General features: G+C 43.4%; 1 protein-coding gene across 1 annotated transcript in view; it reads right to left on the reverse strand.

The window, feature by feature from the left end:
* Nucleotides 1-14229, reverse strand: part of SH3BGRL2 (SH3 domain binding glutamate rich protein like 2) — a 37884-nt gene that overhangs the window by 12848 nt on the left and 10807 nt on the right. The window contains exon 2 of the mRNA XM_068678111.1: nucleotides 7114-7299. Within this exon, the coding sequence (XP_068534212.1) occupies nucleotides 7114-7299 (186 nt within the window). The remainder of the gene's footprint in view (nucleotides 1-7113; nucleotides 7300-14229) is intronic.

The raw sequence follows: 14229 nt of genomic DNA on the forward strand, positions 1-14229 counted from the left end.
TTACTGAATTGCTATTTCACACATGTAAAAAGGGACAAAAAAAGTATAGGATTTTTTTCCAGGAAAAAAAAAATATTTTTTTTTCATTAAAAAAAATAACAGAAGAAACTGACACTTAACAGTGTAGAGAAATCAGTGCCATGGTAATTCCCCATGCACTGCCTAGTCTCTCAAGAACACTGCGTCCCTTCCAGCAGCATATTTGATTTCTTTCTTGTCTATAGACCTTCACTGTTTTGATGGAGTTGATACCCATGTATAACATTTCAGGGAAGGACAACAAATATCATGTGTCCCTGTCTCTGCTGCTGTGCCCACCCAGCACTCCATCAGTGCTTACTTACCCTAGCACTCTAAACCATCTGAGCAGCTTCCAGGAAAAAAAAAAAAGAAAGAAGAGTTAGCCTGCTATGTAAATATTTTCCCTTCAGCTCAAACTCCCACCTTCATTTTGGTTGGCCTAAATTTCAGGCAATCTCACATCAGTGGCAGATTTTGTGCATATAAAACTGTCACTGCTTCAGTGTGCTAACTTGAGCTTGTAAGGTTAAAATTAGAGTGCAGCTTCATGGGGAAGTGGAGATTTTCTGTCTTCTGAGAAGATCCAGGATTGGCTTCTAGCCTGAGAAGGCTGCGTTCACTTGTGGGGGCATCAGAGAGAACAGAAGGGGGAGGTGTGAGGTACAGGCCTAATTTCAGACTCCACTTCTCCAGCATTTCTTTCTAGAGCTGTACCAGGGGGCTGCAATTTCTACTCAAGAGCCACGTACCCAAAATTTAGGCATGTCAGTCCTTGGCATCATGCTACACTCCCTCTTTGAACCTAGCCCTAATGTACCCGGCCACAGTGACCTCTCCATCTGTCTGGAGTTTCAGAGTCTGTATAAAAAAGCACTTTTATCTTGCACTAAGCAAGATAATCACTTATCCCTTCTTTTTTTTGGACAGTGCTTTTAACTTGCAGGATACTGACTAGTGTTATGGTGTATCCTATCGGTGACTCTTTAGAAAAAAATCTGAGCAACTCACATGCTAACTAGTGTAAGATAAATATGCAGTGAGAGGTAGAAAATTTAGATTTTTTTTTCCTGTAACCTTGAAAGCAAAAGGATTTAATAGCGTAAACTTAGAAAAGAAAATGAACTACAGTCTTCATCTTCTCATTTTTATTGGACATGGCTGGGACTCAGTTCATATTTTTTTTCACAGGAACCCCCATGGTGCTGTGATTTGGATCTGTGACTACAGCAGCCTTGGTAACACACCGGTGTGTTGGCTGTTGCCCAGCAGTGCCTGCACAGCATCAGAGCTCTGTTTTTTACTCTGCTCCCCAGCACCACCTGCAGTGGGGTTGGGAAGAATTCAGCTGGCCAGAGGGATATTCCACACCAGATAACATCACGCTCAGCAATAAATACGTGGGGTCATGGGGTTGTCTTCCAAGATAGCCATTGCTCAGAGACATGCTGGAGCTGTCTGCTTTTGGGATATGGTATGGGATCATCTCATATCACTTGGTCGTTTTATCCCCTTACCTTCACTTACTGAAATGCTTCTCCTGACCCACCTGTTGTTCTCACTTCTCTTCCTATTCTCTTCCCTGTCCTGCTTGGAGGTGTGGTGTGAGCAACCATCTGTGTGGCTCCTTAGGCACTAACAGCAATCTGTTTTGGCTCCTGAACAGGGACTTCTGAGGGTTCAAGACAGTGACAGATTTGATAAGCGTGTGCCAGGCTGAACTTAGAGCTGTTTACCTGTCACTTGCTGCCGCTGGTCACAACGTTGACTTCTCTGTTCTGGATGTTGATTGATTTGTTCCCTCACTTGCTCCATTGCTTGCTCCCTTTCCTTCTATACATCACACACCAGGGGCTGTTAATGTTGCTGTGGCTGTGTTATTATTCTGGTTTGCCTGGAAGAGCTATAAGAAAAGCACTGGCCTTGAGCCTAATCTGGTATTTGGCCCCTGCATTGCTGCCATCCCCATATTCTGTGAACCATTTTGTGGAGACAATCAGCAGTTGGTCCTTTCTCCTCTACTCCACGAGCCACTTTGTGAAGGAATGATGAAAGACATCTTCTGCTTCCACCCTCATTGCAGTGGCCCTCCAAATTCTTGCATAACCCTGTGTAACCGCATTGTTTGTATTAGTGCTGATTACGGCTCTTCATAGGGTTAACCACCCCGCTGGAAATCCCACACAGCAACGTGCCCCAAGGCAACTAACTGCAGGGCAGCAAGGCACCTGGGAGAATTTGAGCAGGTACCTAGGGCAGCTTTCTCACTGCCATGCCTGTGAGCCACGCCACCAAGGTGCACCGAAACAATCAGCAGGGAGAGCAGGCTGCCAGATTTGGAATGGCTCTGGTGGACCTGAGGTGGGAACATAAGGGTGAGCTATTTATTCACAGCTCAGCGGGCCCATGGCACGTCCAGGAGGACACGCAAAGTACAGGTGGGCTTGTGGCTGAGGAGTGGACCTGAACACTGAAGTACATGTAGGTCATCCATAAATGCAAAATGTGCTACAATTGAGCAAGTCAAGATTTACCGAGTCTGGTTGGCATGGAGTTAACTTCCTCTGCAGCACACGCAGGGTGCTGGGTTTTGGATCTGTGACTAAAACAGCCTTGATAACACACCGGTGTTTTGGCTATTCCCCAACAGCGCTTGCAGAGCATCGAAGTCTTGCCTGTTTCTCACTGTGCCCCATTCTCACCCTTCAAAATGAGTAGGCTGGAGGTGGGCAAGGAGTTTGGAAGGGGGCACAGCTGAGGGAGCTGATCCAAACTGCCCAAAGAGATGCTACATACCATGTAACATCAAGCCCAGCAATAAGAGCTGGGGAGGGAGAGTTGTTCTTTCAAGGAAGCCGTTGCTCAGAGACTGGGTTGGCCCTGGTCTGCTTTTGGGCAGTTGTGAGTGATTGCCTTCCCATCATCTGCTCTTTGTCTCCCCACCTTTTCTTCACCCACTAAACTCTCTTTATCTCAGCTCACAAGTTCTATTTTTTTTTTTATTTTTTTTTTGCTCTTCCTGTTCTCCCCAAGTCCTGCTGGGTGAGGTAGGGGGGAAGGGGAGATGAGTGAGCAGGAAGCCGTGTGGGTGCTCAGCTGCTGGCAGGGGTCAATGCTCGGCCCTCCGTTATTGTGCACAAGGATTCCAGCAAAATTCATCTGAAAAATGCTAGAGATGGACATTTAATGTAAGACTAAAATGTCGATCCACACTTTAGTAAGGGAGAGGATTAGAACCCTGCTGTCAAAAGGTCACATGGTACCTTCTGGTGGAAGAAAAACAAAGACAAAAAAGGAAAGAAAAGATTTTTAAAGCAATCATCATAGGCTTCTGGACAGACACAGGCTGAAAAATCTATAGTAAATGAGTGGCAGCAAGCCAACAGAACAATGCAGTTCTTCAGGTCAGTGTCTCAGTAGTACACACAGTGGTGAGAACAGACTAGCCTTCCTAATAAGCACTTCTTTCCCAAATTAGAATAATGCCAATGTCTTAAAGAAAGGGGTTAAAGCACAGCACATAGCAGAATTGCCAAATGTCATCCTAAAATGACTAAAACTGGATGAATGCCTTCTTCAATTCTGAGACTCGTGATTATCTGTGATCTCATTACATGATGAAACTGCTTTAGAAAGAGCTACCCAAAGAAGTATGTACTATTACATGAAACAAAACATTAACTGAAGGTCTCATATATTGCACATCATCTGATCTGAGCACATCATCCCTATAAAATTAAGGATTCCTGAATCAAAAACCTATAGATTGCTAGTCAAACAAAAATTCCTTCAGAGGCCGAAATATTATCTACCTCCTATGGAGAAAAATGGCTCTACTTGTCCCATTTTTTGTAGCCTTTTCCAATGTATCTCAATTTTACTTTTCCTTAAGCAAAATGTGTGAGTTCCCTCTGTGAACACACAACAGGTACTGACATTTTCTAACTCTTGCAGAGCACTAAAGCAAGAACTGCAGCAATCTCAGATTCACACTACTGTAATTAAATGAGGTTCGTGTGTCCAATTTGACTGAAATGTAGACTCTTCTCACAGACTTACAATGGTGCAGTAATGCCACTAAGATGAAACAACTGACTGTAAAGTCATAAAAATATGTAAATTATCAGTGACATTGTTATGACATAACACTGGGTTATCAGTAAAGTGATTTGTGTTCTTGTGTGCTCACAGCTCTTATCTGGTTTGTTCACATGAAATAAAAAACTGTTCTTGCTGAAAAACAATCCTTACTTACTTCAAAATCCTATTAGCTAAGCTTGTTACCGAAAAATTGGGGAATGGATGTCAGAATGAAAAAAGGAAAAGATTAACGATCATATCTGCAGTTACATCAACTCAGAGAAATTTCAAGGTCTGGCTCACACTTCAAAACGTGGAGTTTGTTAGAACCAGAAGGATCCCTCCCACTGTGGTAGAGAAAACATTATTTTGTGAAAAAAAGGTCATCTTTTTGTGCCTTTTTTCCCCTTATAACAGCTCATACATATTCAAATAGCCAACACCAAGCCTTTTTGGGTAGTTACTGAAAACACTGAAGCCAAACTTCCTCTACAGTGCAGTTACATTCTGCAAACTGATTGCTTCAAACGGTAATGTCCTACCCAGAAAAATGGAGACGAAAGGAACTAAAAAAAACACACCCCAAACATTAATGCTTTTACTAATACAGAAGAAACGATAGGGTATCCTACCTAAACGGTAGAGCATGACGTGGAGTCAGGGCTCTTACATCACAACCTCAAGCATCTTTCTTGAAAGAGCATGAACAAAATAAAGAATATATTTTACTTTTGCTTGTCTGGCCCTCCTACATTTAGGGAAACAGCAATGGATCTGACCAGTCTGTACTGTCAGTAATAAGGTGTAAGTCAGAATGAGCACCCAGGCAGTTTCCTGGTAGCGTGCTGAGACTGTCGAACTGGCAGGCAAAGAAGCAGACAGCGTTTGTTAATAGAGCAAATTGGATCAGAAGTTGCCTGGACACAAATCAGGAATAAGCTACAATTTTCACTAACTCAATGAACAGAAATCCTGGTGGTTATTTTTTAGTTTAAATTATTTAATAGTGATTTTTTTTTTAAACATACCAAGATAAACATATGAAAACCCTCACTGTGGAAATCAAAATGGAGACACGATGTTTGCTGACTTCAGCTAACTTCTGTGTGATATTCCAACTTCCTTTCCAGTACTCACCTCCTTTGTCTCCTGCCTAATGTTCTGCCCCCAATTTATTACCTGAGAACTTCATTACCTAATGCTGTCAGGTTAAACGATGGATGTAGGAGATATGGCAGATACTTTTTCCTTCATCCTAGAAAATACACAGTTCCTTTCAAAGCATGTTTGCTCATTAAAGGTGTTCCTACAGCCAGTGAGGTCTGGTAATAGGATTAACTCTGCTCAAAACAGCTATCAGCTGAGCAGGCAGATTAACAAGATCATCTTGCATGTTGCATGACATCTTTGGCCGTGCTAATGCCAAACAGCAATTTCTAAGACTAAGTTAAAACATGCCATAAAGAAAAGCTGCAGAGATGCAGAAAGGATAAAAAACAACTGCTTAAAAAAATGTATTCCGCAGACAAACTAGCATCACACTGAACAAAGCAAATATTGTTATTTGCAAGTGAGGAAGCTGCTCCATAAGTGATTGTTAAAAATCCTTCCATGTCCCAGATACTTTTCTTTAATGGATATTTCTTACCCTGAAGTAGGAAGGTATGAGTTAAATAACTGAGGTAGAAAGTACACAAGGAAGGCCAATACGAAATATATGGAGGGATGTTGAATATCTTGTTTCAGAAAGCCAATTAGCTGCTGCATCATACTCAGTCTGTTTGTGGCTGAGGATCCTGGATCCTCCTTGTGCACTTCCTGCCCTAAGCTACCCACCCAGCGCAGCGCAGCTGACGGGTTCTCAGCTGATGGGGATCACCCAGCAGCCACAAGCAGCTCAGCTGTGCTGCAGCGGAGTCAGGCAGGGGGAAGTTAGAACCCGCTTGGATTTCTCTCCACCACGCTGCAGCCAGACACCTACACAGTGCCCACATTTTCTCTGGTCCAGCTACTGTGACCCCAACTTCCCCATGGCAACCTCCTACAAAATTCGCATACAAACCTCACAAAATTGCTTCCTGATGCACCCAGCGTGGCAAATCTGTCAACCTCACCAGCCAGCCTGGCGGTCACCTCAGCCCTGCCTCCTAAAGGATGTACAGATGACACAGCTGAAGCACGAAAGAACGTAGCAAGGCAGAGAGGAGCCAGCTCTGGTCTTCTTACAGCATTTTGTTAAGAGTCTCAGCTCCGGGAAGATTCTCCCAGACTATAAGGGCACCTAAAAATCAGGGCTGCTGGCTAAGCAGGGAAATAAAACATTCATATGGCACCGTTCTTAATGTATCAGTCAAAGACTACCACTTCAGCTTGCACTAGCAGATGGAGGAGTTATTGCAGCTTACACCATCAGACAAATTAGCCCACCCATCGATCTGCTGTCAGATTCGCAAGCTCTCAAGCTTACCAGTCTTTCAGCAGAAAAAGAGAAGTCTCAAGCTGCTTTTCTTTAGGGAAAAATAAAGCTCTTCCCAAGTTCAAATAGCAAATAGGTTTTGTTTATCCTAGAGACTCCGACTGCATCAAGGCTTTCTGAGCATAAATTAGATTTATGCTATAACAGCAGCAGAGAGGGAGCTTAATTACAATGACAATGTAACTCAATCTAGGCTGTGCTCTCATTTACTGTACCAAAAATTTCCTTCTGAATTTTTACGCTTGGCCTAGACCCAAGTAGCAGCAAAACCAGAACTACACAGATATTAGCAGCCTTACAAGGGACTTCACCATCAACAGGCTGTACACGAAGCAGGTAATGTTACCAATTCTTACATCCACAGAGGGCATCCGCTAGCTGAAGACAACACACGCGTTTATGGAGGATCTGAATTTTTACCGCAGGATCCTCCTCCCCAGACTTTAACCTTAACCTTCAGATACTGCTGAAGAAGCTCAACAGCAAGGTCTGTCTGTTTCAGTGGCCAACAGGGCACATACACCACGGCAGCTACTTACTCCACAGTACCGGTCATCGCTGAATATCTGCGGTGGCAGTGGGTTGCCTTGTGCGGGCTGCCTGTCCTCGGGAATGTTTTTGTACATCCACTGTCTTTTCTCCTCTGACATTGTGATATCCACTTCTTCAAACTCGATGCGATTGGCTTCCAGAAACCTCACCACATCTTGTTGCCTCTTCTTTATCTAGATGAATGAAAGAAAAAAGCAAAACAATACATCAGAGCAAGGCCCCCATAACCCAGACTCATTTACAAACCTGAGTGCATTCCTTCTATCCTGTCCCACATCCACATGACAGAAAGTCACAAGCTCAGGAAGAGAGAGGAGAAAATATTTTTTTCCAGTTTTAAATTCATCGCAGTCAAACACTGCTGTTTCTCTGCAAGTTGGCAAAGGTTATGCTTCATTTTTAGAAGGCTGTCTCTCTAGTCCTACTGTGGGAATGTCAGCCTTTACTCTCTAGAAGAAGCTTTTTAAAAATAATCTGTATAGGACTGTAACAAGTAGGAGGTAAAAGATGTAGCTGGTTTTCAAAATCATTAGGGGCTACATTTTTGAAGTATACAGGCAGCTAGAAATGCAAGGTGAGCAACCTGGCATGTCCCTGAAGAGTCTATAGGTGTCTATAGGCGTCCACTGAGATAAACATGTTGGTACATCTGAGAGGGAGAAAAAAAAGAAGCACACTCTACCCAGCTGCACATATTTTTGTTTTCCTAGACATCTTGTAAAAATGCAGCTCCATGGTTTCCTAAAGAAGGCTCGTTGAATCTTTAATTAAGAGTGTCTGTCTGCATAATACACATGCCTAAAAATAAGCATGATCTCATCTCCTGAAAACTAACTTCCCTGCATAAAAAGGCATGTACTAAACGTATGGGATTTCTGCCCCTCAAAGAGATTATCATCCTCATGCAAAAGCCCAACAGAAGCAGAAGGCTGGCAGTTTTTAGCTGACTGCAGCTACCTAATGTCAGCTCTTACCAGCTAGCTGGGCTCCAAGCAGATGCAGTCAGGTGAAGACGACATCTGCCTCACAGAGGATTTTATACCAAGCCAGCAACCTTGAGAAAGAAAGCATGTGGGGCTGAGGGAAGCTGTACTCATTTGTCTCAATCCTCTCTGCATTCTCTTCAGTCCGTGCTGTATTTTTTTATCTACTTAATGAAACAAATTCCTTCAGAAAGAAGCTACAAATTACACGCTGTATTTTTACAGCTATCATCAACGGAATTATTTGATGAAAAAAAAAATACAGCTTTAATATTTTTACAGTATTCCTGGAGTGTTGGATCCACACAGCCGCTGATTGGCATAAAGCCCAGGTGGATGAATCACGCCTGTGGGCATCATATGACCCAGATGCTGTTTGGAAATCAGAGGATTTTTAAAGTGCATGTGAGCTGTTCTTGTCGCACAGCCCATCCTGTCTACCCAAATGCACCACGAAAAGGCACAGCTTTTGGTGATGGAATCGCTGTTTCCTTGAAAATAAGAGAGTAGCCAGCTCAAGAAACTAGAAAGACAAAGGGCTAAAAAGATGACTGCCTTCCTGAAGAAATGGGCTGCATAACCAGGTTGTGTCTCACAGGCTTTTTTCTTCCTCTTTTTTTTTTTTTTTAAACATACACAGTATTGGATTTGAGGCATATTGTGCACTTTTTCACACGGAAGGCTACAAATTGCTTGCAAGCAATGCATTATCCACAACAGCAAAACGACTGCATCATCGTCATCACTCCTGGGACCGAAACCAACCTGACTCTTGCAGCTTCCTTACAAACTGCAACCAGGAATCGTGTTGTCAGTGCAGAAGTAAAGGATGAGAATATCTTCCTCTCTCTTTTAGAAAATAAATAAATACAAAAAAAGCTGCAAGAGAGGCCCAAAACAAACAGTTTTTCTTCCAGTACTCTCTACTGTGCACACAAGTTTAAGTGCCACTCAGCTTTAAGCAGATCCCTAATACTTTACCCTTCACACCATGAGAGTTTCTCCCACAAACACACATTTCCCAATTTCTCCTTTTAATTTCATAAACCTAATTAAGATGTTGAAGGGAAATAAATTGTTGGGGATTTTTTTTTTTGCCTTTTTTTTGTAATCCAGAAGCTTTGCAATTCTCCACATGACATCTGCGTGAGTTATCAGCTGTGGGTGTGCCAGCTGCATAAATTTAAACAAAATGCCCTGAAAATTTTTAGCCAAAAAAGTCACATCTCCTCCTCCTCCTCCCCCCCCTAGTGAGTTGACTGAAGTCTGTAAAATGAAGCGAGAGAATTATTTGCATTAAAAATCCCGTTAAATCATGCCTTGTTGTTGAAGACTGATGCTCAGAGCATCTGCCACAACAGACGCCAGCTGATGCCGCCCCACGAAAACCACAGGACCTTTGTCTTCCCATACAACTGGATCCGTGCCGCAGGAGTGCGTCAGCCTCACGATCCTGCCTGCAGCTCGCATTTGTGGTTGCTCCAAGTTACAAACCTCCAGTGCTCAGCCCAAGGAAACCCACAGCAGAGACGAGATGCTCCAAAGAGCAGTGCCACCTCTTCCTTCCTCACCACACTACACAGAGGACCTGAGCTCCTGACAAGAGCCCGGAGAAGATCAGTGCATCCTCCTCTGGCAAACTACCAAGGGGGTTACCCCAGCCCTCTTTGTGGAATTTGGGTTTTTACCTTGCTGCTTCCCGGCTTCCCAGCACTTGACGTAACTAAAAGGAACCTGAAAAGGGTATTCCTCCAATTAGAAATGCTACGTTCAGAAAAACTCATTTCATGGCTATTCATACCTCAGTTTGTGAAAGCCTTTGTATTCTTTTAGGATAGGCTGCTTTAGCATCAAATTATTTTGCTTTTCTTACATCCCAGCAGACCAGGAGACTCTGTAAGGTAAACCATCAAAATATCCATCCACTGTGAAGTCTGAGGGGAAGAAACACTCCCACCTCATCTTGTATGCCATAACGAGACTGCAGCTTCCACAGGCATCCCGTTTATCTCACCTCAGGTGGGCAATTCAAAGTTGATTTTTTTTTTTAAAAAAAATTTCCTTGTAGTCACAAAAGAATACTAGCCATAAATACAAACAGGAATAGGCAATGTCACCTCTTTCTGTTAAGCAGCCACACTGCCTATGAAACAAAATCAGGATCTGCTTACCTGATATGATCCTAATCCATCTCTAACATGGCAAAGAAAACTGAGCTAAGTAGTCTACTATTATGATCCAATGTTTGTCTTCCACGTTTTGAGCAGGCTGACTGTTTTTTGAACCTCTGTTTTCATGGGTTTGGTTTTACTGTTAGGCTGTATTGCTACCCACAAGAAAAACATCCCCAGAGACATCTCCCTTTCGTCCCAGTACTTGGAGCTGGTTTCCTTATTAGGGCTAAAACCAGCAATAATGTTGATATACACAACTGCTTAAATGAGTTAATTGCTTATTCTATTCAGCTCAGCTGATAAAGTCCACCTCAGCTGAAGCATCCAGGCTTTCTCCCCTGTTTTTTTTTCTCAATCCTGACTTGCAACAGGTAACAGCAGAACAGGCTCCCACTGACTTTGCAGAAATACTTGGAAGCCATCCTCGCGCCAGGCCAGGCGGGACCACTGGGGTTATCTGTTCTGACTTCTAGCATCCCTGAATCAATTTTGCTTAGGAGTAAGGAGTTTCCTTCAAACTGCTTTCCCCTAAGCTCCATTCCTTAACTGTTAATGACGGGGAACCTATCCATCTTGGTAAATTGTTCCCACAGTCAATTAATGCCCTCACTTAAATCCTTTCCTGCTTCTACTCAGAATTCACCTCTCCTGCAGTTTTCAGCCACTCGGCCTTCAATATCTTTGCCTGTCAGACTGGAAACTCTTCTGCTGTAACGTTTCTGTTTCCTGCACAACTAATACGTACTTATGTCACTCCTCAACCATCTCCCAGCTAACCTTAACAGTGATCTCTAGTAAAGGCAATGGTCTTGTCAAAAAGACAAAGAGATCCGCAGCTCCTTTAGCAGCAGGGTAACAAAACAGGGATGTTACCATCACAGATCACACCCAGAAAGGACCAGAAATTCAGCAAAATTAAATCACGTCCTCTATCCAAAATTCCTTGAAAGCTTCTCATCACTTCCAACGGGTTACTTTTTTCTCTTCTCTCTTCCCTCCCTATGATTCCTGAAGGTTTTGACTGCAGAGAGGTGGCGGGGCTGTGACAGCCCTTCCCAAGGCTTCAGATGATTAATTCATTGTTCTGGGCACAGCAAAACACAACTCTGCTGGGTACACAGGGGAAAGGGAGATGAGAGACCGTGGTGAGGTGGAGAAAGGAAGAAGAGAAGGAAGAGGAAAATAACTCTGCATTACATAACTACTCCCAGCAGCAAAGTAAGCGGCTAGCTGCTGCAGCAAGCACTGCACTGCACGTGATAGGAGAGCAATGGCCTGCTCAGAGACCTCCCCAGAGATCACAACACTTTCAGCACTTCACCCTGAAGAAAGCCTATACATTCGTGTTTCCAAATCCCACAACTTCCCACAGATCCCTTCCATCTGACCAGAAATAAAGCAGTCCCTGAGCAGCAGCCACACGCAGTGTGTACTGCCCTGGGCTGCAGCCAGCAGCAACCTGCCGCTTGCAGACAGAGACATAATTAAGGACACGCCACATGAAACCCTCCATCAAACCGGGAGGGCAATCTGTTCAGCTTGATGTAAAGTAAGCCTGCGGAGCCCTGAGAACTGCTGAGACACCGCTTTGCCGGGAGATTTTTACCTCTACCTCTGCGTGGGATACGCATGCTACTTTTGAAAGCCTCGTATTTACAAAATGCAATTAGTTCAAGCCAGGCTTGGTTTTTTTAAAGACTCCTCCTCACAAGCAGTCAGCAAAGGAAAATTCATGATTTAGTTTTGCTGTAAAGCCACAGGAGACAGGGAGCTTTGTTCCATATCCAAGGCCTGCTAGCCTCATATTTTCATTGTTAGATGCTGCACTGCGATAAAACACACTTAAATCTACTCCTCTACATGTTCTTATTGCGAGTGGAAGCAGAAAGTTTCTTATTTAAGACGGTTTGTAAGAAACCTTCATTCTCTGTGCAAGTACCAAGGTCGTGCTCAGAAACACGAAGGAGGCTTTAGCAAGTACAACCGCGCCTACCCCTGCCCAAAACCCGACAGGTGGAAGTTTGCTCGGGGGGCTACTTACATCAGTGAGCCTGTAATGGAAAACAGACACAGGCTAGACTGAAAAAAAAAAGGGAAGACCAGGAAAAGAAGAAAAAGCTCTACAGAAATACCAACTACCTCCCAATCTTAGCTCGCTACTTGTCATCAAAAGGGTAAGAGGCTGGATCTATCTTCTAATGAATGGGATCCGTGTCCCATCGCATCAGGATGAAACCAAACGGCACTGCTCGTGGAAATCAAAAAACTACTAAAACAAAATTTTTTGTTTGCTTGTTTTCAAATGATGTTGGGGATTCTAGCGGCTAGCACAACACTACAGACAGCTTGAGCAGCCCGCAAGGTTTTAAGGTTTCATAAAGCATGTTCTCAGCTATCACGAATTGCTCCTCCTGACAAAACCGTCCTGCAGGACGAGAATCCTTCATTTCAAAAGACTAACAACTCAAACGCGAGCTGGCAGCTGAAATCTTCCAATAGATAGATGTTTTTGTTTGTAGTTTACCATATGTTTCAGCGATTCAAGAGACTGGTTAAAAAGAAAGTGTTATTTTCGTGCATTTTTCCAACAGACATCTCTCAAAGTTGCCAGAGATTAATTTACATCTCCTGCTTAGCATTCTGCGCTTAACTCCTCCTTGTTCTGTTCTCTTTTGTCAAATTGGCATATTTATAGCAAGTATTTTGCATCATGAAAACACCCCTTCACCAAGCAGTATCTATCTTCCTTTTCACAGTGAGTACATAAATACAAGTACGATAATGGCAACCTTCACTTGCTCACCTGCTCTTTATTGGTAGGAGAGTTTGCCTCCTCACCAAACACATTTTTCTCTCATCTCCATGCTATATTTTCTTGATTCATATGCTTATTTTCCTTTATTTATGCAAGTTGTTCGATTCTGAAGAATATTCTTTCTTCCCAGTCAAGTCCCAGTGCAGCAAGGTAGTTAAATTATCGGAAACTCAGTCCTTATTCCTGCAGTGATGAACCAGGAATTAGTGTTTGAATCTCGCAGCACCTCCTCCTGAGGCTAGAACACAGGGAGCAGTTTGGGGTCTTGCACACAAGTCCAATCCTGCTGTGGCTGAAACTCCACAGGGATTTAGAGGTGTCACTTTATTATGTGAATCCAGCTGGCTTGGTAGAATTGTGATTTGGTAGTGGGAAGAAAACACAATTATGTTTTATTTTCTTAAAATATGTTAAATAGTTGGGAGCCATTTGAAGTTCACTGAAATAGCACTAAGATCAGCTTTATTAGCAGGCTTAGGACAGTCAGCAAGTGTTACAGAATTCAAATTCTGTGAAGAAAACTAAAAGTTTTGCCTTAAAAAAAAAAGTCCCTTATCAAGAAATCCACATAAACACATTACATAAATGAAGTGTATCACCTAGACTTTTGAGACGAAAACATACAATTGTCTTTTTTTTTTTGTGACATGGTGAGTCAGCAGAGCACTGGAAGTGCTGTGAACTCCTTCTGTGTATTTATCAGTCCCGTTGTTCTGTAACAGCAACGAAATCATTCCCAGCTGCATTTTCTGTACGTACTGCAGCCGAGATATAACAGCAAACCTATTGCCACTAAAAAAATAGGTCATGTTTCTTCCTTCTCAGTAGCTTTAAGCACCAAAACCCATTGGCGCAGGAATATTTATCTACCAGAGCAGCTAAAACCACCCAGCAGCTCACAAGATGTAAGAAGTGATTTGTGTTTCGCCCAGGCAGGGTCTCAGCTCTGTGGACTCCTGGTGCGAGCCTCCTGCTGCCCTAGCCGTGAGGCTGCTCCCCCTGCACCTTGCAGAGCACTCTCTGCAGCACCCAGCTGGCTGCTTGCAGCGGGGAGCCACAAGATGCCACCACCAGAGGAGCGTCCTGACTGCCTGGTAGAGTTTCAGAGACATTCAGGCAAGCTCCAAGACT

Source organism: Anas acuta, chromosome 3 (assembly GCF_963932015.1).
Source record: "Anas acuta chromosome 3, bAnaAcu1.1, whole genome shotgun sequence".
NCBI classification, from domain to species: Eukaryota; Metazoa; Chordata; class Aves; order Anseriformes; family Anatidae; genus Anas; species Anas acuta.